Source organism: Gekko japonicus, unplaced genomic scaffold (assembly GCF_001447785.1).
Source record: "Gekko japonicus isolate JY-2015 unplaced genomic scaffold, Gekko_japonicus_V1.1 scaffold1250, whole genome shotgun sequence".
In the NCBI taxonomy this organism is placed as follows: Eukaryota; Metazoa; Chordata; class Lepidosauria; order Squamata; family Gekkonidae; genus Gekko; species Gekko japonicus.
Genome location: NW_015173163.1, coordinates 320,003 through 343,828, shown reverse-complemented (window position 1 = coordinate 343,828; position 23,826 = coordinate 320,003). Strand labels below are relative to the sequence as shown.

Sequence of the window (23,826 nt, the reverse complement as noted above, 5' to 3'; positions counted from 1 at the left end):
GTTCAGCGCTTCATATTCTTCAGAAGAAAGATGCTGAATCTTGAACTCTTCCAATGTGCCCAGAGCTGTTCTGCCAGGCCTTTGGTTGAGGTGGCAGAGACTACATTAGACTGCCGCCCCCCCGCCCTACCCATCCACTTGTGCTATGCACAGGCACTTTCTATTATTGATTGGTGGGAATTCCTTGCCACTTGTTAAAAATCAGTAGATTTAGTACACATACAAAGGCTAAGTTTCTATGAGAGCACTTTGATTGTATTATCGCCATCTTGTGTTTTATGTGTAGAATTGAATCGTAATCTTTTGCCGTATTATGTTTTAATCTTTTAAGCTGTTATAATTACACATGAGCCGAGCCTGCTTGCAGGCTATGGCAGGATAAAAATCATATCAATCAATCCATCAATCAATCCATATTTGCTCCCAAAATTTGGGGGGAGAGAATTTCAAGCAGATGTTTCTTTGGGGGGTCAGACGTAATCCCCAGCTCCAGCTGGTAGTAACGCTGCCCATTCCTTGTCCATTCAAGCTGGCAGAGGACCCGGAGGAAAACACGGACAGCCAGGTAGATGCCTCATCTAGCCACACAGTGACCTCAACGACAGAACCCCTCAGAGAGGATGTCCCACAAGGGCTGCTGGCAGCCCCCCTGGAGGGGGAGCCGGTTCCCAGCGAGGAACTCCCTACCGACATGAGCAATTCCTCCTCTTCCACACAGGATGAAGGTGAGAGCAGCCTCCCTCCCAATCCTGCTCCAACCCGCTCAGCTGATTCCCCCCCCCCCCGATCTAGACATCAGTCAGCAGTCTTTAATTCTCTCTGTCTCTCTTCCCTAAGCTGAAGTGGATGCCTTCTTCTCAGACCTGCCGGGGCGGCTTCTCATTAATGCCGTCTACCACATGGGAGCAGAGAGGCTGCAGCAGATGCTTTTCAGTGATTCCCAGTTCATGCACAACTTTTTCGACCAGCGCAAGTTCACAGGTAATGCGAAATCGGGGGAACCTTGAAGCCATAGCCATCTGATCAAAGGCTCCTGTAGAGCTGCCCCTATAGAGGTGAGGTTACTGCGGAAAGGATTCCTCCATGGCTGGGTGGGACCCTCAGTTGATTCCTCATTTGGGCAGGGGTCATTTCCTGCAGGAGCGCACAGGAGTGGAGCTCTGGTAGTAAAGAGCCCAGGGGGCGGGCATATGCATCAAGCCCCACTCCCTGCTCCCAGCAGCCCTCAGTCAGAGCAAGAAGCAGCCAGGTAAGTTGCAGAGCCTCCCCCCCCCTTCCAAAACAGTCCAGTGGCACCTTTAAGAACAAGTTTTATTCAGGCACAAGCTGTCCCTCATCTGCGAGGACAGATCTGCACGTTCCCCCCCCCCCCCCTTCCAATAGCTAGCAATCCAAAACAGTCCAGTGGAGCCTGAGCGGTGGGCGTTGCCTTCTGACACACTTCCGGTGATGTCAGGGGGTGTGGCATATGCAAATAAGTTATGCTAATGAGCTCCTGCACCTCTTTTTCTACCAAATGACCCCTGCATTTGGGTACACCTTCTTGACTGGCATTTCTTCTTCTCTGTCTGTTTTTTGGTCTCCTGCCCATGGAAGAGGCCTTTATATCGGCGGAACCGTAATTTTGCCCCCTTGCTTCCTGTCACGTGATTCTAGCATCACATGACTTCCTGTCTTGTGTTTATAGCTCAGCGGGTCCTAGGTCTGGAAAGCTGGAAGACCATTGTTTTAAAGGCACCAGAAGGAGTGATTTTTTTAAAAAAAATAAATATTAAGACGCAGCAGGAAAATTAGTCCCAGTTCGTAGGTTGCAACGTTTTTCGAGAACCTGGCTTGATTTTTAAAGCTCCAGGTCTCAAGATCACCATAGCTGCCGGAGTAATTAGGACGTTAAAGGCACACATGCTCAACAAGCCTCAGTTGTAATAGAGAATGTTGGCATTTGATTTCCCAGTGGTTTACCCAGGTGTTTGCTAGCCGGTTCCGCATCATTAGCGGAGCGACTTGCAATGCCCATGGGACTATTAAGGAGTCTTTGCCGGATTACAGCGATGCTTATACATCGAAGGGGGTGACCGCTTGAATTTTGCTTCCTAATGGCAGTCAGGTGTATCTCGACAAGTTGCCTTCTGCCTGGATGAACTCCAGAAGAATCACTTTGTTAGTCAAACCGCCTATCTTGAGAAACTGGGACAGACCGCTGTGCCTGGTGTTGTGTAAGAAGCAAGGAATCTCCTGAATCAGCCCCTTGCCCAATTTCTAAGAAAACTGCTGAATGTACCATTCTGTGTCTCAGATGTTGTACTACGGGTGCAATTTGGGCGGCTATCTCTGGAAGCAACAGTGTGGCTTTATGTCGTTAATCTGTGATTAGAAGTGTTTCTTGCTGAGGATGGCTTATTAGCTGCCTTGAAACGGGACACTTTCAGATATGGGATGGATGAAAGCTATCGATGAGAAACTGCCTCTAGTTGGTATGACAACTGCATGGGCAAAACAGCAGCTTTTTATCTGATTAAAAGGCGAGTTGTAGGAATTGATTATGGAAGTTTGTGATTCAGACTTTGTTGCGTTTGGACCAGCAGAATAAACATGTCTATCAGTGGCTTACTGGTGACTGAGGGGAACCTCCACGTTTAGAGGCAGTAAGCCTTTGAATCCCCGAGCCAGGAGGCCACATCAGGGGAAGGCCTTGGCCTCTACCTCTATGCCCTGCTGTTGGCTGTCCAGAGGAACTGGTTGGCCACTGTGTGAAACAGGAGGCTTGACTAGACAGACTATTGGTCTGATCCAGCAGGGCTGTTCTAATGTTCACCCCAGTCCTTTGGTATTTCTTTCCTGAGGTCTCCACCCCCTTATATGCATTATTTAACTACCCCACACTAATATAGAGCTTTTCTATTTGCTGCATTAACTATTTTGCCCTCCATGGCTCTACAAGGAAGATTTTTGAATAGGCCTTGTTCTGATGCCATTTTGGGGGAGGATATTAGGAATTACATTATTAAGCCACTTAACTGGATCCGGCAGAACCTTGCACTTTGGAATCTCTCTTTTATCTGCTTAGAGGCAATGATCCTGAGATTACTTTGGCGGTAGCAACATTCGTTTCAGTCCTTTCATCCCTTTTGTCCAAAAAACGAATAAGACGAATTCTCCCCCCCCCCACACCGCTACTGAAGATTGTAAATCAGTGAGCTTCTAAGGGAATAAAAGGAAAGGAATCTCTTGATGGAGAATCTCTTGGCAGATGTGTCCCCATTTCTTCCCAGACGCGACGCTGACTTCGTGGAGCGGCGACAACAAGTGCCACCAAAGCCGGGTCATGTCCTACACCATCCCCATCAGCAACCCACTGGGACCCAAGGCGGCCACCGTGGTGGAGACCCAGGTGTGGGACGCGAAAGGGTCTTTTCAAAGCAGATAAGGAGCCGATATGGGGAGGAGGGCCCCTGTTTTGGCCGCTACTTTAGGGGATGGCTGTGGATAAAGCTTTAAAGAGAGGTTAGACAGATTCGTGCAGGGGTGGGTCTAAGTGGCTACCAGCCATGGTGACTAAAGGGAAGCCTCCACATCCAGAGGCAGAAAACCTTTGCATAGCAGTGACGGGAGGCAACATCAGCGGAAGGCCTTGGCCTCTATGCCCAGTTGCCCCTCCGTGACAGCTAATTGGCCACTCTGTGAAACAGACTGCCAGACTAGGTAGACCCCCTGGTCTGATCCAGCAGGGCTTCGTATTTTCTCACGTCCCTTAGGACAGCCGACCGAGGCAAAGTCTACTTCCTGGTTCTATCGTACCCATTAGAATCAGTGCAGGGAGATCTGATCATGGATCGCTGTGGCGTGGCCTTGAAAGGTGCAGAAGAGGAAGTGGTGGTTTATGGGAAATCTGGAATTGCCTCGCAGCATGTATCAATCAATCAATCGCTAATTTATTAAGGTCATGGACCAGCAGAATAAACATACATTAGCAAAATGACAGATGCAGGTGGGGAGCCGTGTTGGTCTGAAGCAGCAGAACAAAGTTCCAAGTCCAGCGGCACCTTTAAGACCAACAAAGTTTTATTCAAGGTATGAGCTTTCCTGTGCATTCACACTTCCTCAGATACAGTGAAACAGAATTTCCTCAACCATTACATATAGGAAGATCAATCCAATCTCAGCTATTTATGCACCTATTTATGCACCCACTACTTATGCACCTTGACTCTAACTGGCCCTTCCTGACACCCCCCCTTCCTATATGTAATGGTTGAGGTAGATAGACAGATAGATAATCTTCCATTAAGAGGTATAAAAAAGCAAATACTGTACCTCAGTAGACTCTTGACAGCGGCACAAAATCTGGAAACTCTTTCTAGGGTTCCGGATTCAAGGTTTGCAAGAAGAGAGGAGGTGGTAGTAGCTTGCGTCAGTGAGGTTGCCTGTATGCACAGAACTCACACCTCTCTCTTATTCTTGCCCTCTCCCTCCTGCCCAACGCTTCCTCTTCCTCGATGGCCAGACGCTGTTCCGGGCCAGTTCGAAAAACGGGAGTTGCGTGGTCGACTCTGAAGTGGTAACCCAGGGCATCCCCTACCAGGACTACTTCTACACGGCACATCGGTACTGCATCACTGCGGTGGCCAAAAGCAAGGCCCGACTCAGGTATGCTCCCCCACTTCTCACCCCCCCCACCTTCGAACCACTCTGTGCTGGCTGAGAATGGGCATCCCCTTTTCTGTTGGGACGTAAGGCCACAATTAAAACTCTTGCCACCAAAGCGACCAGATGACCCTGTAGCCCTTTAAAGACTAAACAGGCTTATTGCAGTGTGGACTTCTCCAAGTTTTATGAAAAGCATTCTTTCTCCCAGAGAGCCAATTTGGTGTAGTGGTTAAGAGCGGCGGTCTCTAATTTGGGAGAACCGGGTTTGATTCCCCACTTCTCCACATGCAGCTGCTGGTGCGACCTTGGGTCAGTCACAAGTTATTTCAGAGCTGTTTTCTCACGAGCAGTCCTCGAAAGAGCTCTCTCAACCCCACCTACCTCATAGGGTGTCTGTGGGGAGGGGAAGAGAAAGGAGATTGTAACCCGCTCTGAGACTGCTTCAGGTAGTGAAGGGCCGGGGTATAAACCCAATCTCTTCTTCTTCTTGTTCGTCGGGAAACCTGCAAAATGCCAGCAGGGTCGGATTGAGTGCAAAGTGCATCTGCCCTACACTCTGACTCTTACCTGTGTGGCACGGTGGTTGTTTGGGACTGGGAGACCCAGGTTCAAATCTCCGCTCTGCCATGAAACGTTGGATGACCGTAGGCCAGTCTGACACCCGCAGCTGAACCTCCCTCACAGGTTTGTAGTGAGCATACAGTGGTGGAGAGGAGACCGATGTGAGCCACTTTGGGTCCTCACTGGGGAGAAAACTGGGGGATAAATGAATTAAGGAGTCCCTTTTGTCCTGGGATTGCTGTGCTACTGTTTTGTGACCCAGAGCATTCTTGGCAATGGAAGTCTTGCGCCATCTGCTGGTTATCGTAGGAAGTACATTTCAGCGCCCCCTTCTTTGCCATTAAGTCAGGGCTGACTTACGGTGACCACCTAGAGTTTTCACGGCAAGCAGGGCCGGCCCGAGGTTGTCCTGTGCCTGCCTCCCCTGTTATTCCTTGGTGGTCTCCCTTCCAAATACTGACCAGGGCCGACCCTGCTTAGCTTCTGGGATCTGACGAGATCGGGCTAGGCTGGGCTGCGCAGGTCAGGGGTGCTTTGGTCCCAAGGCACGTAAAAAAACTCAGGGTGAAGTGAATATTTATTTATTCACTCATTTCTATCTTTGTTTTCTGTCAGTCAGTGGGACTCAAAGCGGCTTTTGGTAAAACCAGCTAAAAGCTCATTTCATAGAAATGCAGTGCAAATACCAAGGAAGGCGTCATCCCTCACCGTAATCACTGCCCTCTGCTCACAAGCTTGCACCCCCCCCCCTCCATAAAAAACAACCTTGGAAAAGCTCTGCCTTACAGAGCTTCTGAAATCCCTGCAAGGTTGGGGCCTTTTGGTGTAGTGGTTAAGTGCGCGGACTCTAATCTGGGAGGAACCGGGTTTGATTCCCCACTCCTCCACTTGCACCTGGCTGGATGACCTTGGGCAAGCCGTAGTTCTGGTAAAAGCTGTTCTTGAAAAAGAGAGGCTTCTGTCAAGAGCTCTCTCAGCCCCGCCTACCTCACAGGGTGTCTGTTGTGGGGAGGGGAAGGGAAAGGAGTTTGTAAGCCGCTCTGAGACACCTTTGGGTAGTGAAGGGTGGGGTATAAATCCAATAATCTCCTCCTCCTCTTCTCCTCCTCCTCCTCCTCATTCTCCTTCTCCTTCTTCCTCACACCCTCTAGGGGCCTGTTCCGTAAAACAGGAGTGGCCACTGAGAATGCCTGAGCAGAAAAAGTTCTCCGTTCCCTGAATGGAGAAACTCTTAATATCCCACAGCCTGACAATCAGAGCTGCCCTGTGAGCAGATACGGTCCTGTGGACACTCACCAGGTTCCAAGACAAACTAAGTGAAGCAAATGAGTACCTGCTACAAAAAGAGCCCTGGAAGGCACGTTAAAAAAAACTCAGGGTGAAGTGAATATTTATTTATTCACTCATTTCTATCTTTGTTTTCTGTCAGTCCTTTTGCAGTTTAAAGGATCTTAGGATGCAGTGTTGGGACAGACCTTTCTCTTCCTGAGACGCTGGCAGGGGCAGATTAACCATTAAGCAGACTAAGTAGGTGCTTAGGGCACCAGGGCCAAAGGGGGCACCACAAAGTTGGGAAAAGGGTGAAAAGCTTAGTTTGTACAGTATATTGTGTTATCATATGAATAAATTTTCGTATTCCTGCCACCTGCATTGTATATCTGGTCAGACAGGTCAACAACTAAAATGAACTGGGTCAGTGTGGAAAGGAGGGGGGCACCAAGATTGGTCAGTGCTTAGGGCACCAGTGAGCCTCAATCCGCCCCTGGGCGCTGGGCATCAGAAAATACTGAGATGGACCAGTGGTCTCATTCAGCGGGCAGAGACTTGCGTGTTCCTGTGGGTCTTTTCTGGTTTCCTGCAAGCCCTCGAGGGAATCCAGAGCATTTCGGCCAGACCCGACGTTGATCTCTTTTGCAGAGTCTCCTCTGAAATCCGGTATCGGAAACAGCCCTGGAACCTAGTGAAAGCACTCATCGAAAAGAACGCTTGGAGCGGAGTCGAAGAGTACTTCCAGCACTTGGGTAGGTGCATGACTAGGGTTGCCAGCTCTGGGTTGGGAAGTACCTGGAGATTTTGGGGGTGGAGCCTAAGGAGGGCGGGGTTTGGGGAGGGGAGGGGCCTCAGTGAGGTATAAGGCCACAGAGTCCACCTTCCAAAGTGACCATTTTCTCCAGGGAAATTGATCTCTGTCTCCTGGAGATCCGTTGTTCTGTCACCTGGAGATCCGTTGTAATAGGAGAATTTCAGCCACCGTTTGGGGGTGATAAGGAGATAAGAGAAGCCATGTGGCCCATCAGGCCAGCGGCCCATCCAGTCCAACACTCTGTGTCACGCAGGGGCCAAAACCCAGGTGCCATCAGGAGTCCCACCAGCGGGGCCAGAACTCCAGAAGCCCTCCCACTGTTGGTCCCCCAAGCACCAAGAATACAGAGCATCACTGTCCCAGACAGAGCGTTTCACCTATACATTTCTGGCTAATTGCCACAGATGGACCTCTGCTCCATCTATGTATCCAATCCACTCTTGAAGCTGTCTATAAGAACATAAGAGAAGCCATGTTGGGTCAGACCAATGGCCCATCTGACAACCCTACACATGATGCCACACCTGTCTCAGAGCTGCGTTTTCAGGGGCTTATGCCTGGGATTCCCTCCTACCCTTTGCAGGATTCAGGGAGTCCCCCTTCCCTCCCACCATAGAAGGAAGCATTGAACCATTTGGAATCACTCTGGGTCTGGCCCTTTTTTCCAGGGAAACTGATCTCTGTCACCTGGAGATCCGTTGTAATAGCAGGAGAATTTCAGCCACCGTTTGGGGGTGATAAGGAGATAAGAGAAGCCATGTGGCCCATCAGGCCAGCGGCCCATCCAGTCCAACACTCTGTGTCACGCAGGGGCCAAAACCCAGGTGCCATCAGGAGTCCCACCAGCGGGGCCAGAACTCCAGAAGCCCTCCCACTGTTGGTCCCCCAAGCACCAAGAATACAGAGCATCACTGTCCCAGACAGAGCGTTTCACCTATACATTTCTGGCTAATTGCCACAGATGGACCTCTGCTCCATCTATTTATCCAATCCACTCTTGAAGCTGTCTATAAGAACATAAGAGAAGCCATGTTGGATCAGAGCAATGGCCCATCTGGCAACCCTACACATGATGCCACACCTGTCTCAGAGCTGCGTTTTCAGGGGGTTCCCTCCTACCCTTTGCGGGATTCAGAGAGTCCCCCTTCCCTCCCACCGTAGAAGGAAGCATTGTACCATTTGGAATCACTCTGGGTCTGGCCCTTTCATCTGTAATATATATGTGTAGGGGGTGCGCATGTATTGGACATGAGAGGGATAGAGAGGAAGATCATGCCCATCACCCCCGACTCCACTTATCCTCCTTGGCTTTTGCAGAACTGGCCCTGGTCCAGGCCGAGAAGGCCCTGCTAGAAGAGAGCTGCCACGGCAAGGAGCCGCGGGGCCTCTTGTCCGGACTGCGCCGCCGGAAACGCGCTCTGAGCTGGAGAGCCCCCCACGTCGAGCCCGCCATCCCCACGTTAGCGGACGGCGAGGGGTCATCCCGTGCCCTGCATCCTTCAGGTCAGCGCTTTTGCCCTTTCCATCCCGCGAGGAGCCGAGCCTGGCCTCTGGCCTGTTCCTGCCCCCGAGCCCAGGCTGGCTTCCTTGACGCGCAGGGAAAGGGCCACGTGGTGTCCGCTGACTCGGCGTCCCTTGTCTCCCTTGCAGGCAGCCTGACCTCGCGGCTCTCTGAGCAGCTGTCGGAACCCGGACAGGGCCAGAGCGTCTCCACTGTGATCCTCATCATCAGCCTGGTGTAAGGGGCTTTGCTGGCTCGGGCCGGGCAGTTCTGGGTGGGGGGGTACACGGAGCTCAGTGCAAATTGAAAGCCGGGGTTGAGATGCAAAGGACATGCCCCCGGCATGCATCAGGGTTGCCGACTCCCGCTTGGTAAACACCTGGAGATTTTGGGGTGGAATTAGCATATTAGGCCACACCCCTGACAGCACAGCTCATTAGCACATTAGGCCGCACCCCCATGTTGCCAGAAGTGTGGTCATCCAGCCACACCCACCTTTTGCTTCTTCTTCTGTTTTCCTTGTTTGTTGTCAAAACCCAGGGCTTTTTTTGTAACAGGAACGCCTTTGCATGTTAGGCCACACACCCCTAATGTAGCCAATCCTAATGAGTTTCCGCTGTTGGGTGTGGCCTGTTATGCTAATGAGTTCCTGCTTGGCGTGGCCAACTCAGGAGCCAGCCGGAACTCCGTTCCTGTGCGTTCCTGCCCCAAAATAGCCCTGCTCATAAGTACCATTCATTGCATAAAATACATTTTATAATATATATAGGTCTGTGGTCAAAGACCATAGAGGATGGTACCGATACAATACAGAGTCTTGATGTAAATATTATGAACACAGTCCTGGCTACATTCCTAGATTCTATTTGTGGCGTTACCACTTTAAGCCATCTGAATGATACTGTGAAGAAAAAAATGGACTGAAAAGCAACACTCCCTCTAAGATGTAGTCTTGTGAGAAAAAATTCTACTTTGTGAGCGACTGGAATTAAAGTTGTGAGTTACTGCATAGATTAACTTGCTCTGGAGTCCTCCTTCCCGAGCTAAGACAAAAATGTGTGAGCTGGAGGCTAAGAAACTGTGAGCTAGCTCACATTAACTCAACTTAGAGGGAGCACTGCTTAAAAGCCTTCATTTTTTCAAGCTCTTAGCCAACGCATGTAACACCATCCACAGTCATCAGTTAGAAACCCAGAAAAAAACTTCAATGATGTGGGAAAAAATGGTACATGTGAATATTATTCAAGGAATGTAAAAAAAGATAAAGAGAAGACACGGTCCTCCGGAATAGGAAGAGGTTTCAAATATCTTTTTCAACTCAGTCCCTCTGTAGATGTTCACCACCAATCTCTTCACGGAGCTATTATAAAAAACATAGCATGTGTCTTTCATCAATATAGAAACAACTGACTCACATATCTCCAAAAGGAAATACTCCCGGAGAGGAAATAATATAAACACTCACCACAACGGGAATGACAGTAATATGGATCAACGTAATATCTCTCTAATGTCTTCCCAAAGCTGTTAATGACAAACTTAAACCAGTACACAGATTGCAAGTGACTGTACCTTTAAAATCCTATCCCTGGGTTTCCATTTAAGAGTTAAAATGATAAGATTGGCAAAAACAAGAGAGTTGTCAACCCTGCTTGCATTCCAAACGGGAATGGGGCAAGAAGACCATCGAGGGCCGTATACCCCCCTCCTTGCTTTCTTCTTTTGGGCTAGGAGCACAAGTAAAGCTTCACGCGTCTCTTTCTTTCCTTCTTCCACTTTTGCCTCCGCACAGGATCTGTGTGAGGTATCGTATGCGAATCCCCACTGGCCGTGCTTCGGCCTCGGATGTCCTTCAGACCTTGCCCCTACCCCTACCCTCCTCCCGTACAGCTCTCCTTTCTGCATCGCCCGTCTCGTTCTGTCCCAGACACTTCCTGTCTCTCCTTTCCCCCTTGACCCCCAGGAACAAACCTCTTCCCCGGGCATCATCCTGACTCCTTGCCTGTGCCATTGGTTTGTGCTGCACTGCATCTCGGCTCTAGCGGGTCCCCCAATCCCGAGCCTGCTCCAGTCCTGTTGTGCTCCATCTCCACGCTCTGCTTCGCTTGCTCTCTCCTTTTGCGATTGTCTCTCGCTCCTGGCCGTGGCGTACTCTGCACTAAAGGAAAGCAAATCCAAAATGTGTGGCAAGGGAGCCCAGATTTCCCCTCCGGTCTAAACGGATGCAAATGTGGCCTAGATTTCCTTATCTTTCCATAGCCTGCCCACAGCAGCCGAGTAGAGGAACCAACTGCTACTCCGGGCACTTAAATCTCAACACCCAGCTGCCAGATGTGGCCTTCGCTCCGACTCTGCTCGTATCTCCTGTGGTTTCTGAGGTTTCATAAATTGACACAAAGGGTGAAACACTTGGCGTTTCTTGGGGTGCTGAGTTTTGCATCCGATACCAGCTTCTGGTGTTTGCACAAAGTGGTGGAATGCACACAGCTGTCCTCCGACTGTCCACATGCGTCCCTCAGCTGCATTTGCATTTTGCATTTGCAATCTAAACACCATGTTTTTGGTCTTCCCCAGGGCTCTTTTTGTAGAAAAAGCCCAGCAGGAACTCATTAGCATAATAGGCCACACCCAACAGCAGGAGCTCATTAGCCTATTAGGCCACACCCCTGACAGCACAGCTCATTAGCACATTAGGCCATGTTACCAGAAGTGTGCTCACCCAGCCACACCCACCTTTTGCTTGTTATTCTGTTTACCTTGTTTGTTGTCAAAACCCAGGGCTTTTTTGTAGCAGGAACTCCTTTGCATGTTAGGCCACACACCCCTAACGTAGCCAATCCTAATGAGTCTCTGCTGTTGGGTGTGGCCTATTATGCTAATGAGTTCCTGCTGGGCGTGGCCAACTTGGGAGCCAGCCGGAACTCCGTTCCTGTGCGTTCCTGCCCAAAAATAGCCCTGGACTCTTCCCGCTGCGACCGTTCCTTGTTGGCTTGAGAGCACACGGAGCTGCTTTCCTGGACGGGTGGATTCCAAAGCGCCATCTCTTTCCACAGCATGCCGTTACCTAGCAATGATTGTGGGTTTTCGTGGGTGTTTGCTCCCACTTCAGCTGAACGGCGTGACCTCGCTTTCTGGCTTCTCCACTCCCTCCACCCCCATCTGTCTTCATTCCTGTGTCTGCTGCCTTAAAAAGAATCTACCATGTTCTGACTAGCTACGTATTACGGATATTCCAGTGGGGGATGGATGGGGCCGTGGCTCAGGGCTAGAGCATCTGCTTGGCATGCAGAAGGTCCCAGGTTCTGTCCCCAGCATCGCTACTTCAAAGGAATGGGTAATGGGTGGTGTGAAGGAGTTCCATCTGAGACCTTGGAAAGCCACTGCCTGTCAGAGTAGACATGACTGACCTTGATGGACCTTGATGGTCTGAGGTGAGATAGTGGCCATGAGAATCATCTAGCCCACACAGAAGACACTAGTTGGGCGATCGCTTCACACAGTGCTTTGTCGAATGTTGAAAAGGTTCTGAGTTCATTATTGTGTTACAGTTCTAGAACTTTGTACAGTGACCCAGTGTCAATCTCCCTGTCTTGCAAGGAAGGACCTGAGGCCAAGAGGAGTCCTGGGTTCGAATCTCGCCACTGCCTAAGGCAGGTTGATCTGTCTCTCTTGGCCTCAGGTCCTCCCTTGCAAGACAGGGAAATTCAACCGCTTAGCTTCTGTGCTCCAAGATTCAAAAACGGGTGCATGTGTACAGTTGGATTTTACTGAGCAACATCATTCACTACAATTTGTGGTGGAGGGGGGATGCCAAAGACACTTGGGTGAGCCCGTTCTCCTTTCCCCAAATGTGCTGTACGCTGCCGAGTCCCCATACTGCCGAAGGGAGCGCACTTGCTTGAATGTTCCTCCATGCAGGAAAAACCAGCCTCTGCACAGAGAAAGAGAGCATGTCAAGGGAGAGGCCAGTGCCCTTTCCTTGAAGTGCTAGCTTTCAATGTGAAGGGGATCCCCCCCCCCCTTTGTGGAGAGAAGCATTTGTCGTGCAAGTCGGTAGCTGCGGTCTGAAGCGGTACAGCCCAGATACAGGCTTACCAGTTCTATGAGGCCCAAGTGGTCTGTTTCCTGAATCCAGCCTTCTTCTTTCTCCCCCACCCCCCAGTTTGGTGGTCCTGGTTATCCTCAACATGATGCTGTTCTACCGGCTGTGGTCGTTGGAGCACACGGCCCGAACCTTTGAATCCTGGCAGGCGTTTGCACTCTCGAACGGGTGAGAATTTGGGGGAAGGGGAGAAAAATGTGAAAATGTGGGGTTTGGAGGGGGGGGAGTAGGGATTCCTTTAAAACGGGGTCTGTAGATTTGTATTTGTGATAGTGTTATGATACTACAAGTGGGGGGCCCGCGAAAATTGTGGGGAGGAATCCCATATCCCCACCACCACCACCAGTGTTCTCTCTAAGCTGAGTTAGTGTGAGCTAGCTCACAGTTTTTTAGCCTCTGGCTCGAACATTAGTTCAGGAAGGATGGCTCCAGAGCAAACTAATTTAGGCAGCAGCCATATCGCTGGCTCACAACTTTAATGCCAGGAGCTCCCAAAGTAGAATTTTTGCTCACAAGACTCCACAGCTATTTCTGCTTAAGGTGATAGCCGTTATCTACTAGATCGATAGAGATAGAGACTCCACAGCTTAGAGGGAGCATTGCCCCCCACCGCTAAGACTGTCACGAGTTCAGCCCTCCCACCACCTAACGCTGAGCTCCCTTCTGTACTGGGGGGGTTTGTTTCTTTTTTTCTTTTGAATGCATATATGCTCTGAATGTGCAGCCTGCACGCTATTGAAACTTAATGGTAAAATCCCAATTCATATCAGTGGTTGGAGACTGCACCCTTAGTTTCAATGTGAAACCAGCAATTTACTGAAGAGATTTGTAATCCAATTCAACTATTGTCAGCAAACCTGAATGGAAACCCTTCTAAGTACTTAATGTGTTTATGAATTGGAACAACAGCAGTTCAGAGAAATCCCATAAATCCTGTTGGGGGAGGGGGATTTCAACCTCCCAATATATTTGATTTTTGATTTCCAATTTTTCCACAAACCTGGGGGGAGTCCCCCCTAGGTTTGCAGGATAATCTGTTTAGCGTCGGTGTGGCCCCGATTCTTGGATTTGGGTCTCTGCAGAAGGCGGGGGGGTCACATGCCCCTATCAGATATACAGACTGAAGAGGGCAACCTTCCACAGAAAGGAAAGCCGGCTGCAGCTTGGGTTTGTTTTATTGCCACCTTCAGAGTTTGCTTGCCAATGGCTCAATTGGAATATACAGGAGGCTGAGGAGGGCGTGTTGCAGGTGGTACTAGGAAGAGCCTTTGAAATGTCCTGCAGATGAACGCCAAATTGGAACCTTTCCCCACATCAGATCTTTACCAAAGATATTGGAAGTCTGTGCCTCAAGAAAGAAGAAGAAGAGATTGGATTTATACCCCGCCCTTCACTTGGAGTCTCAGAGCGGCTTACAAACTCCTTTCCCTTCCCCTCCCCACAACAGACCCCCTGTGAGGTGGGTGGAGCTGAGAGAACTCTGACACAAACTGCTCTTTCAGGAACAGCTGTGCCAGAGCTTGTGACTGACCTAAGGTCACATCAGCAGGTGCAAGTGGAGGAGTGGGGAATCAAACCCGGTTCTCCCAGATTAGAGTCCGCGCACTTAACCACTACACCAGACTGGCTCCGCACACTTAACCACTACACACACACACAAAAAGTAACATAAAGCATGTGTGCAACATAAGAACATAAGAGATGCCAATGTTGGATCAGGCCAAAGGCCCATCTAGTCCAACCATCTGTATTAATGGCCAGAAATACCAGTGCCATCAGGAGGTCCACCTGTGGGGCCAGGACATTAGAAGCCCTCCCACTGTTGACCCCCCCCCAAGCACCAAGAAGACAGAGCATCACTTGCCCCAGAGCCCCTATCTATACCTTGTGGCTAATAGCCACTAGTGGACCTCTGCTCCATATGCTTATTAATTCCCTTTTGAAGCCGTCCATGCTTGTAGCCGCCACCACTTCCTGTGGCAGTGAATTCCAAGTGTTAATCACTCTTTGGGTGAAGAAGCCACCTGTGGGTGCATTCATCTGGGAGGCATCGATAGCTTGCAGATCTGATTTTTTGTTGTTGTGGGGGGATTTTTTAAAAAAATGTGTGTGTGTGCATGTGAGTGCGCCTGGAAGTCCTGGTGACCTCTGGTGGCTGACCCCTACTGGGGGCCTGGAGGATATTCAGAGAGGTGGCTGAATAAAGCCTGCCCCTGTCCTCCCGACTGCTGGTCTTCCAAGGAGGTCTCCCACCCAAGTGCTTGCCAGAGTCGACCCTGCTTAGCTTCCGAGGTCTGATGGGATCGGGCTTGTCTGGGCTACCCAGGTCAGGGCTGCTTGCAGCTCCCTGTTGAAAGAACACCCAGGGCCAAACTCCACGTTCACGCTGGGGTCCCTCTTGATCGTTCCGAGTTCAGCTGTGGCTGCTCTCCCTGGGCTGGTGGGGGGCAGTGTTCCCTCTAAGCTAAGCTAGTGTGAGCTAGCTCACAGTTTTTTAGCCTCTGGCTCACACATTTTTGTCTCAGCTCAGGAAGGAGAGCTCCAGAGCAAACTAATTTATGCAGTCGCCCAATCGCTGGCTCACAACTTTAATGCCAGCAGCTCACAAAGTAGGATTTTTGCTCACAGGACTCCACAGCTTAGAGGGAACATTGGTGGGGGTCCGAGGCTGATGGGCTGATTACTGCTCAGCCCCCCACTATCTTAGCGGGTGGGTCTCGGGTGTGGTCCTTCGGAGCCGCCATGGCAAAAGCTCTTTGGAATGCTCGGTACTCCCAGACTGAGACCCTCTTCTCTGACCACCTCCCCTAAATGCTTTCCCGGGTGGGGGACGGCCTGCAGTAGAACATCTGCTTGGCGTGCAGAAGGCCACAGGTTCAATCTCTGGCATCTCCACTTAAATGGTCATGGTAGCAAGTGGTGCGAAAGGCCTCTAGCGGAGTCTGTGGAGAGCAGCCTGCCAATCAGGCCCGTCGCCACTGTGGGGTCCTTCGGGGGACGCCCCTTCCAAATCTGCCCTGTCCTCGAGGAGGAGCCAGTCTGCCCGGCCAGGAGTCCTCCCATTTGCGGTTCAGGGGCTGCTTGGTGCAGCTCAGCCTGGAGGGCGCCACTGCCGCAGGGGCTGGACTCTCCCATTGGGGGCTTTTGCCTGGGCCCAGACCCCGCGATACGTGAGAGGCCCCGACGGTCCTGGGAAACAGACATGATGGAAGCGGTGTGGTTCAATTCCAACACCACCACCCCCCGCTTTCCTGCTTGCAACTGGTTTGCTGCCCTGGCTACCCAATGTGGCTTTCTCTCTGCATGCAAAGTTTTGCACATGCAAATTGCTGTGCCTCACAGCCAGTCGCACCAGTCCTGGTGGCGGCATGCCTGGCTTTTACCGAGTGAGGGGTACCTTCTTGGGCCTGGCAGAGAGAGAATCCAAGTGGGATGCAGGGGACGTCTCCCTCCCCCTTCGGGCTGGCCAGGCGGCACAGCGATGGTGGCCTAGGAGAGCATGGTGGGCCCCCCCCCACAGGCTGTGCACTGGGCACCAGGAACAGACGCACAACTATTTGTGCAAGTGTGTGAGCAGCAGCGTTCACTACTGGGAGCGAAGCCTTTGGCTGTCCTAGTGGGAGTCAACCAAATCCACATGATCTTAATTAGATTACCACTAAAGCAGATCACTAATCTAATTACTGGTGATCTGATTAAACTCCCCACTGCTGGTCTGTGCCCCCCCCACCCCACCAAAAAAAACTTCCTAGCTGCAGGACTGCCCGCCAGTCCCGAGTTATCCACCACGATAAAAAGACATTAACCATTATTTGCTCCAAAGAAGATTAAACTAAGTAACGGGCAGGTGTAACCCTTCTACAGAAATTACAAAATGTGGCCAAAAGAAGGAAAATATATACAATGATAGTAACGTATTTTCAGTAGTGAGAACAGGAATCCGGATGTAATCCCTTCGACAGTCTTCACCGGCCAAAGCTTGATTCTTAATACACTGTCATACATGCTGTAATATACTGTAATACCTTACAACCACTTGAATGGATTTCACCACAGCTGAATGGAACAGAGCGCCTTAAGCTTTTCTCTCCAAAGCAAACCAACAAAACAAAGCCCCTGAGTAAAAAAAAACACAAACAAACAGACGTACATGTATTTATATCACGGGGTATTATAATTTTGGTTTCCATTTTACACTGTGATCCCTTGTTTTTTCCTTTATTACGCCAGTCGGAGTAGGGCCATCTGGATCTTGACGGTCTGATTCTGCATCAGGCAGCTTCATGTGTTCTGGATGGTGCAGAGTCATTTGTGGGCTCAGAGAGGTTCCTTCTGGGTCGTCATCTTCACAAATGCGCCATTAACTTACGTTTGTCTGGAAGTACTTTGTCACCCAAAGAGTAATTAACACGTGGGATTCACTTCTGCAGGAAGTGGTGGCGGCTACAAGCATAGGCAGCTTTAAGTGGGGATTGGATAAACATCTGGAGCAGAGGTCCATCAGTGGCTATTAGCCACAACATACAGATGGAACACTCTGTCTGGGGCAGGGATGCTCTGTATCCTTGGTGCTTCGGGGCCAACAGTGGGAGGGCTTCTGGAGTTCTGGCCCTGCTGGTGGACCTCCTGATGGACCCTGGGTTTTGGCCACTGTGTGACTTTGGCCGATTTCCCACAAGCGTTGCTCCGTGCTTGCTCTTCCGTTTTGCCCCGCAGCTTCGTGCAATTCCCCCCCCCCCTCTACTCAATCCTCAAAAAACAGGATTGAGTAGATGCGGGGGAAATCACACGAAGCTGCGGGGCAAAACGGAAGAGCAAGCACGGAGCAACGCTTGTGGGAAATCGGTCACAGTGTTGGACTGAATGGGCCATTGGCCAGATCCAACATGGCTTCTCTTATGTTCTTATTTGGTGGTGATCAAGCACCCTGCTGCAAGCAGTCTTCCCTCTAAGATGAGTTAGTGTGAGCTAGCTCACAGTTTTTTAGCCTCCGGCTCACACACTTTTGTCTTCGCTCAGGAAGGATGGCTCCAAAGCAAACTAACTTATGCAGCAGCCAACTTGCTCGCTCACAACTTTAATGCCAGTAGCTCACAAAGTAGACTTTTTTTGTTCACGACTCCCCAGCTTAGAGGGAGCATTGGCTGCGAACAGTGTTAATTTTTCCTTGCAGTCACCGGTCTCCCATTTGCAGGATAAGCAGACTTCATGTGCCAAGTCCTATCTTCCCGATGCCGTACATCAAATACTGAACATGTACGACAAGCAAACATTGATTAAACATTAACTTTCCATGCAGGACACAGGGATGAGCCGATTCCTGCCCAGAGGGAAACTTTCCAACCTCATTTAAGCAGAACAAAAGCTTGCTAGGAGATTAACAAGTGGCTGATTCAGACAACCGGGTACCCCAGGGAGAGAGCGAGCTGACCTTAGAGTAGCTTGGTCTTCCCTATTGTCCTGCCAAACGGGAAGGAGAATTTTAGCACATAATCAGGGGGCAACAATGCAGGAGAATCGTGTAATAAAATAAGTGATCTGTCAGGGCAGAACTGAGGTAGGGGGATATTGAACTGGTGGGAGAACGGCAGAGGTAGAGACTACAGTTGCATTCAGACATGACAATAACGCAGAGTTTATAGACGCCGCCCAAGTGACTTCCTGACAGTTAGAGCAGTTCCTCAGTGGAGCAGGCTTCCTTAGGAGGTTGTGGGCTCTCCTTCTTTGGAGGTTTTCAAACAGAGGCTGGATGGTCATCCGACAGCAAGGCTTTGGCAGATCATGAGAGGGAGGGCAGGAAAGGTTGCATCAGTGCTTAGTTCTCGTGGCCCTTTCTTACACGCCCGGGTCAGGAAGCCATTTTCTCCAGTGTGGCCAGGGATCCTGGATGGCTTTTTTGCCGTCTTCTGGGCATGGAGCAAGGGTCACGGGGTGTGTGTGTGTGTGGGGGGGGGAGGTATTTGTGAATTCCCTGCATTGTGCAGGGGGTTGGACTAGATGACCCTGGAGGTCCCTTCCAACTCCCATGATTCTTGCCTTAAGAATCTGTCAATGTGGTTTGGGTGAAGTGGATGATATTGAGCACTATTTACTGAGATGCTCATGGCACAAATCACTTAGGCAGAGATTTATATGCCCTATTTTACCTTTGCACAATGGATTCTCAAAACAGGAGTTGGTTGTTTTTTTGCTCTCTGATATGGACGTATATGTTACCAGCAGAATGTCCCTGTTTGCTTTGGCGGGAAAAAAGATAAGATTAAGGTTAGGATTCAGCGCAAGTTAGTGAAGGGATAACGTAATGTGATGTATATGGATTGTGTTTGTATTTATGCTTTGTTATGGCCAATGGCTAATACAATAAACTTGAAACTCCATGATTCTAGGACTTGTGATATCTGAATGCCGATGGTTTATTGGTTGGCACCAAGCTGAGATTGCAAAGTAGGTAGCTGTGGTTGTGTGATGAAGACAGGTTTGTCATGACATCCGAAGGAAGCCTGCCTCCCGCTTCAGGCATAGATTGCAGGAAAACAGATGAACAAAAAGCAAGAATGTCAAGCTGTCTACCGTTAGCTATCCAGTACTCAGTGGATAGCCAACATAAGCCTCTGCCCACTTCTGGGTGAACAAATTCACTCTCCTTTCGGATACTGGGGACAGAGGGTGGCCACTAGGCCTGTGGGTGGAAGAGGGCGACGCTCCCTGCCCACTCCTGGCTAAGAGTGCTTTTGTATTCCTTCCTGGCAGGAAGCTTCCCCAGACGGCATCGGAATGGGCCGAGATCCTGGAGCTGCAGAAGCGGTTTCACAGCGTGGAGGTGCAGAAGTGGAAACAGATCCTGAAGGCCTCCGTGGAGCTTCTAGACGAGGTGATGCCCGTCACTGGCTAGGCTTCTTCTCGAAAGCCACCGCAGGTGCCTGGAGGCCAGGTCCTGGGCTGTGTTGCAGATACGCCTCCCGTGAACTTGCCGCGGCTTTAAGACCCTGGGGCCTGCTACTTACTTGGGTTGAGGGGCCGTAGCTCAGTGACAAGGCATCTGCTTGGCATGCAGAAGGTCCCAGTTTCAATCCCCGCTATAACAGTCAACACCCCCCCCCCCCCCCCCCGTGCTGCTAGTCAGAGCAGAAAAGACAGGCCTTGAGTTGGTGGAAGGGGGCGGGGCATGGCTTAGTGGCAGAGCATCTGCTTGGCATGTGGAAGGTCCAAGGTTCAATCCTCAGCATCTCCAGTGAAAGGACAAGGTGCGAAAGACCTCTGCCTGAGACCCTGGAGAGCTGCTGCCAGTCTGAGTAGACAATACTGACTTTGGTGGACCAAAGGTCTCATTCAGTCTAAGGCAGCTTCACGTGTTCAAGGCAACTTTAAAAAATGGTATCCGTGAAGATAGTTTCAGGAGGACAGCCAGGCTGGTCTGCAACAGAAGAGCCAGATTTGAGTCCACGAGCACCTTGGAGGCAACAAGGTATTTTTGGTATAAAGTTTCGAGAGTCCATTCCTACTTGTATCCAATGAAGGGAGCTTTGACTCTGGATAACTTATAACCCCCAAATCAAACACGGTCAAGAAGAGTTTGCTCAACCTTCACGGTTGGCATTCCCAGACCAGTTCGTATCCCAAGGTCTTTTTTTTTTTTTTAATTAATAGGAAAATTTTACAAAATTCAATTGATCTCATCCTGGTATAATATAAAAGCTATAACAAAAAATAAGGTCAATAAACCTCTCAGGGGGAAATTCAACACAGGACCTAACAGGGGCATCCCAATGTATTTTTGAGACTGAACATCTCCTCCTAAATATAGATGCGCCTTTATGTTGGCACATCTTAATGCTTTACCATCTGCTGTCTTGTCAGGTAGATATGCTGGTATTCCATATTCAGAGAGAACGTGCAGTTGTGACCTTCATCGCATTGAATCTATTGGCCACCTACGTTTAAGCCGCCCTGAATTTTTAAAACTTAGACAGGAGCTGATCTTTCCCCTGCTTAGTACGGATTCTGCTTCTCCAACTGCTGAGACTTCTAGACTTCTGAGCAGCGTAGATAGATGGGTCTGTTAGCCAAATTGCCTCATTTCTTAATAAATGTGGGGCATTATGGATATTAATTGGCAATGGGCATTAACTACGGGACCAATAACCTATGTATACGGGAGTCCCAACTTATCCAGATCCCAGCAATAGACGATGAGACGAGATCTTAAAAAGTAGTGATTTCTTTTACTGAATTATTTTCACACGTACAATAAAATCAAACATACACACCAGCAATACTGATCTAGGAATTTTAGACAGAAAAAAACCAAAGACAGGTAACGTACCATTGGTTGGGCGATACGTTCCCTGCCCGACGTGGCGAGTTGATTCTGTAGTGAAAAAGGAAATAACTAGGGAGGGGGTATCGTGAGTTGGCCAGCACCACACACGGAGAGGTCCCAGACTGCACAAGGAATGGAACCAGGAAGATAGGGTGGGGTTAGGAGGACAGAAGCGAGCAGTGGGGTGAGCCAGTTTGGTGTAGTGGTTAAGTGCGCGGACTCTAATCTGGGAGAACGGGGTTTGATTCCCCACTCCTCCACTTGCACCTGGCTGGATGACCTTGGGCAAGCCGTAGCTCTGATAAGAGCTGTCCTTGAAAAAGAGCAGTTTCTGTCAGAGCTCTCTCAGCCCCACCTGCCTCACAAGGGTGTCTATTGTGGGGAGATGAAGGGAAAGGGATTAATCGTTGGGCAATTGCAGTGATGTTCGACTATCAGTGACACCTCTTAAGGGGAATGGGGGAAGACGAAAGAAAGGAAAGGATGATGACGATACCCCAGCTCCATTGCCAGTCTACGACCACCAACAGCTGCATTATCAGGACGGGCGGCTGGAGTAGGTGACTGTTGACTAATCCCATCATGAAATGAGTTCTTCTGTTTAGGCTGAAGCTGAATACAGGCAATGCCTGGGGATGCCAATATGCAGAGGTGGGGGTGGGGGTAGGTTCCCGCGGGAGGGAGAAGAGAGCTTTCCCTGGTGCCTGTGAAGGAACGTCTTGGTTCCCTCTGCAGAGCAAGGCTTCTCTTCAGTGAACTGTTGCTGGCTCCATGTATACGCAGGGTCAGGGAGGCTAGCCTGCCTTCCGGCATCGGGCTGTAGAGGTGCAGGAGCGAGAGGCATCGGGTCTTCCATCGGTCCACCTCTGGTTAGGCACGTTGCTTCAGGACAAGGTTTCCCTTGTCTGGGCACGTGCCAGCGTTTCAGTAAGGTGGCCCAGTGTCATGGCTACCGTTCAGTCCATGGCCCTGGCACACCATTTGCACCGTCCAGCTTTGCACTCATAGTCCACGACCTTTATAGAAGCTGCATAAGGCGGCGGCATGGCGCAACAGGTCACCTACCGGGTCGCTAGATTTTTGGCTGCCACTGTAGGAATACAGAAGTCTTATAATAAAACCCTGCAAACCCCATCATTATGTGGGTAGCTTTCCCTTAATTGCTTAAACAAACTCTCAGCGGCTGTTCGAGACGACTGGGCCAAATGAACAATAACAGGAAAGAAGGGAAAAGAAAGAAAATCTTGGATCTCTGAGGTGCTCCCGGACTTGAAGGCAGCTATTAAAAAGCCGAAATTCTCGGCGTGGCGGCTGCAGCCGACTTCTGCCCTGCTCTCAGTTGAACAGCAGGCTCTGTACCCTCCCGGGCACACCCTCCTTGACTCCCCGTCCCGCTGTCCTTTGAGGGAATAACATGATTTCACCTTTCCCCCCCCCCACCAGATGAAGGTCTCCCTCGAGAAGCTGCACCAGGGCATCACCGTGGCTGATCCGCCGCTGGAGCCGGAGTGAACCCACGACGACGACTCTCCTCCCCGGAGGACGTTGCTGGGGTCTGGGAGGCACCCCAGCCCTGCTGGGCCTGAGAACTGACTCGGACACGGCCGCTGGAGCAGAGGCCTCCCGATCCGACGGGCGTGTGTTTGTTTCTGAGGGGACGAGAGAGGTCTCGGTCCTGGCTCGGTCGCCCTCTGGACCTTATCCTCAAGAGTGCCACTCTGACAATGATGGATTTCCCCCCTCTGGGATCCTTCGGCCCAGGTGCCCCTTTCTTCCTCTCTCTCCGCCTCTCTCTGAGGATCCCTGCAGTGACCAGTTTTCTCCCCTCCCCTTTGAAGTGCTATTTATATTCCTGACAGGACCCCAGAGGGCTCTTAATTTTCGTTACCCCCCCCCTTTACGACTTCTTTCTTTCCAGCCGTTCTTCTGGGGATTGGGGGGCAAGACCGAAACGGGCAGGATCCGGTCCCTGTGTCTGGCTCTGATGTTACAGTTTCGCTCAACAGCTGGGCCCATTTCCCTCTGCCTCGTGGGTGACCGAAGACCCGGCTCTGTGCCTCTCTCTCTTTTCCCCACTTGCGTGGAAGTGCTTGGGGTCCCTGAGGAAACTGAGGCGGCGGGGGGGGGGGTTGTAATGTTTGGGGTCCCTTTCCTGATTCACCCTCTTTCTGTTCCCGAGGAGGGACGGATCCTTTTATTAAAAGGGGCCTGCTAAAAAAAGGTTACTTCCGAGGGGAAAAAACTTAGAGGGGGGCCTGTAAGATTACTTTGTCTCATCCAGTTTTGGTGTGTGGGGGGGATTCATGGATTCAGTGTCTGGGCTCAGCTGGAAGAGCAGCCAGACTGCCCAAGTCAGCTGCAGGTGATGCCCGGCGACACTGCTGTTCACGGGAGCCCAGGCCGTGCCATTCAGAACAAAAAGGGACCTGGACTTTGTGAGGGGACCTGCTTTTGCCTCCCTCCCTTCATGAGCAAGAAGAAAAAGGGCTTGAATCCAGTATTTGGAAAGAGGGGCATCGGATGCACCCCCCCCCAATGCAGAATGGCTGTTCAGAATCAAGTGTGTGTGTGTGGGGTGGGGGTTGGTCCCGAGAAAGGGAGTGCCGTGTCCC

General features: G+C 50.5%; 1 protein-coding gene across 1 annotated transcript in view; it reads left to right on the top strand.

Annotated features, from left to right (window-relative positions):
- The window catches only part of GRAMD1A (GRAM domain containing 1A), a 63,122-nt gene extending 39,746 nt beyond the window's left edge, over nucleotides 1-23,376 (top strand). Inside the window, exons 10-19 of the mRNA XM_015422479.1 lie at nucleotides 530-725; nucleotides 838-981; nucleotides 3,273-3,391; nucleotides 4,505-4,647; nucleotides 7,126-7,229; nucleotides 8,609-8,794; nucleotides 8,942-9,029; nucleotides 12,955-13,062; nucleotides 19,645-19,765; nucleotides 22,658-23,376. Coding sequence (XP_015277965.1) covers nucleotides 530-725; nucleotides 838-981; nucleotides 3,273-3,391; nucleotides 4,505-4,647; nucleotides 7,126-7,229; nucleotides 8,609-8,794; nucleotides 8,942-9,029; nucleotides 12,955-13,062; nucleotides 19,645-19,765; nucleotides 22,658-22,726 — 1,278 coding nt within the window. The 3' untranslated portion in view covers nucleotides 22,727-23,376. The remainder of the gene's footprint in view (nucleotides 1-529; nucleotides 726-837; nucleotides 982-3,272; nucleotides 3,392-4,504; nucleotides 4,648-7,125; nucleotides 7,230-8,608; nucleotides 8,795-8,941; nucleotides 9,030-12,954; nucleotides 13,063-19,644; nucleotides 19,766-22,657) is intronic.
- The last annotated feature ends 450 nt before the right edge of the window (nucleotides 23,377-23,826 follow it).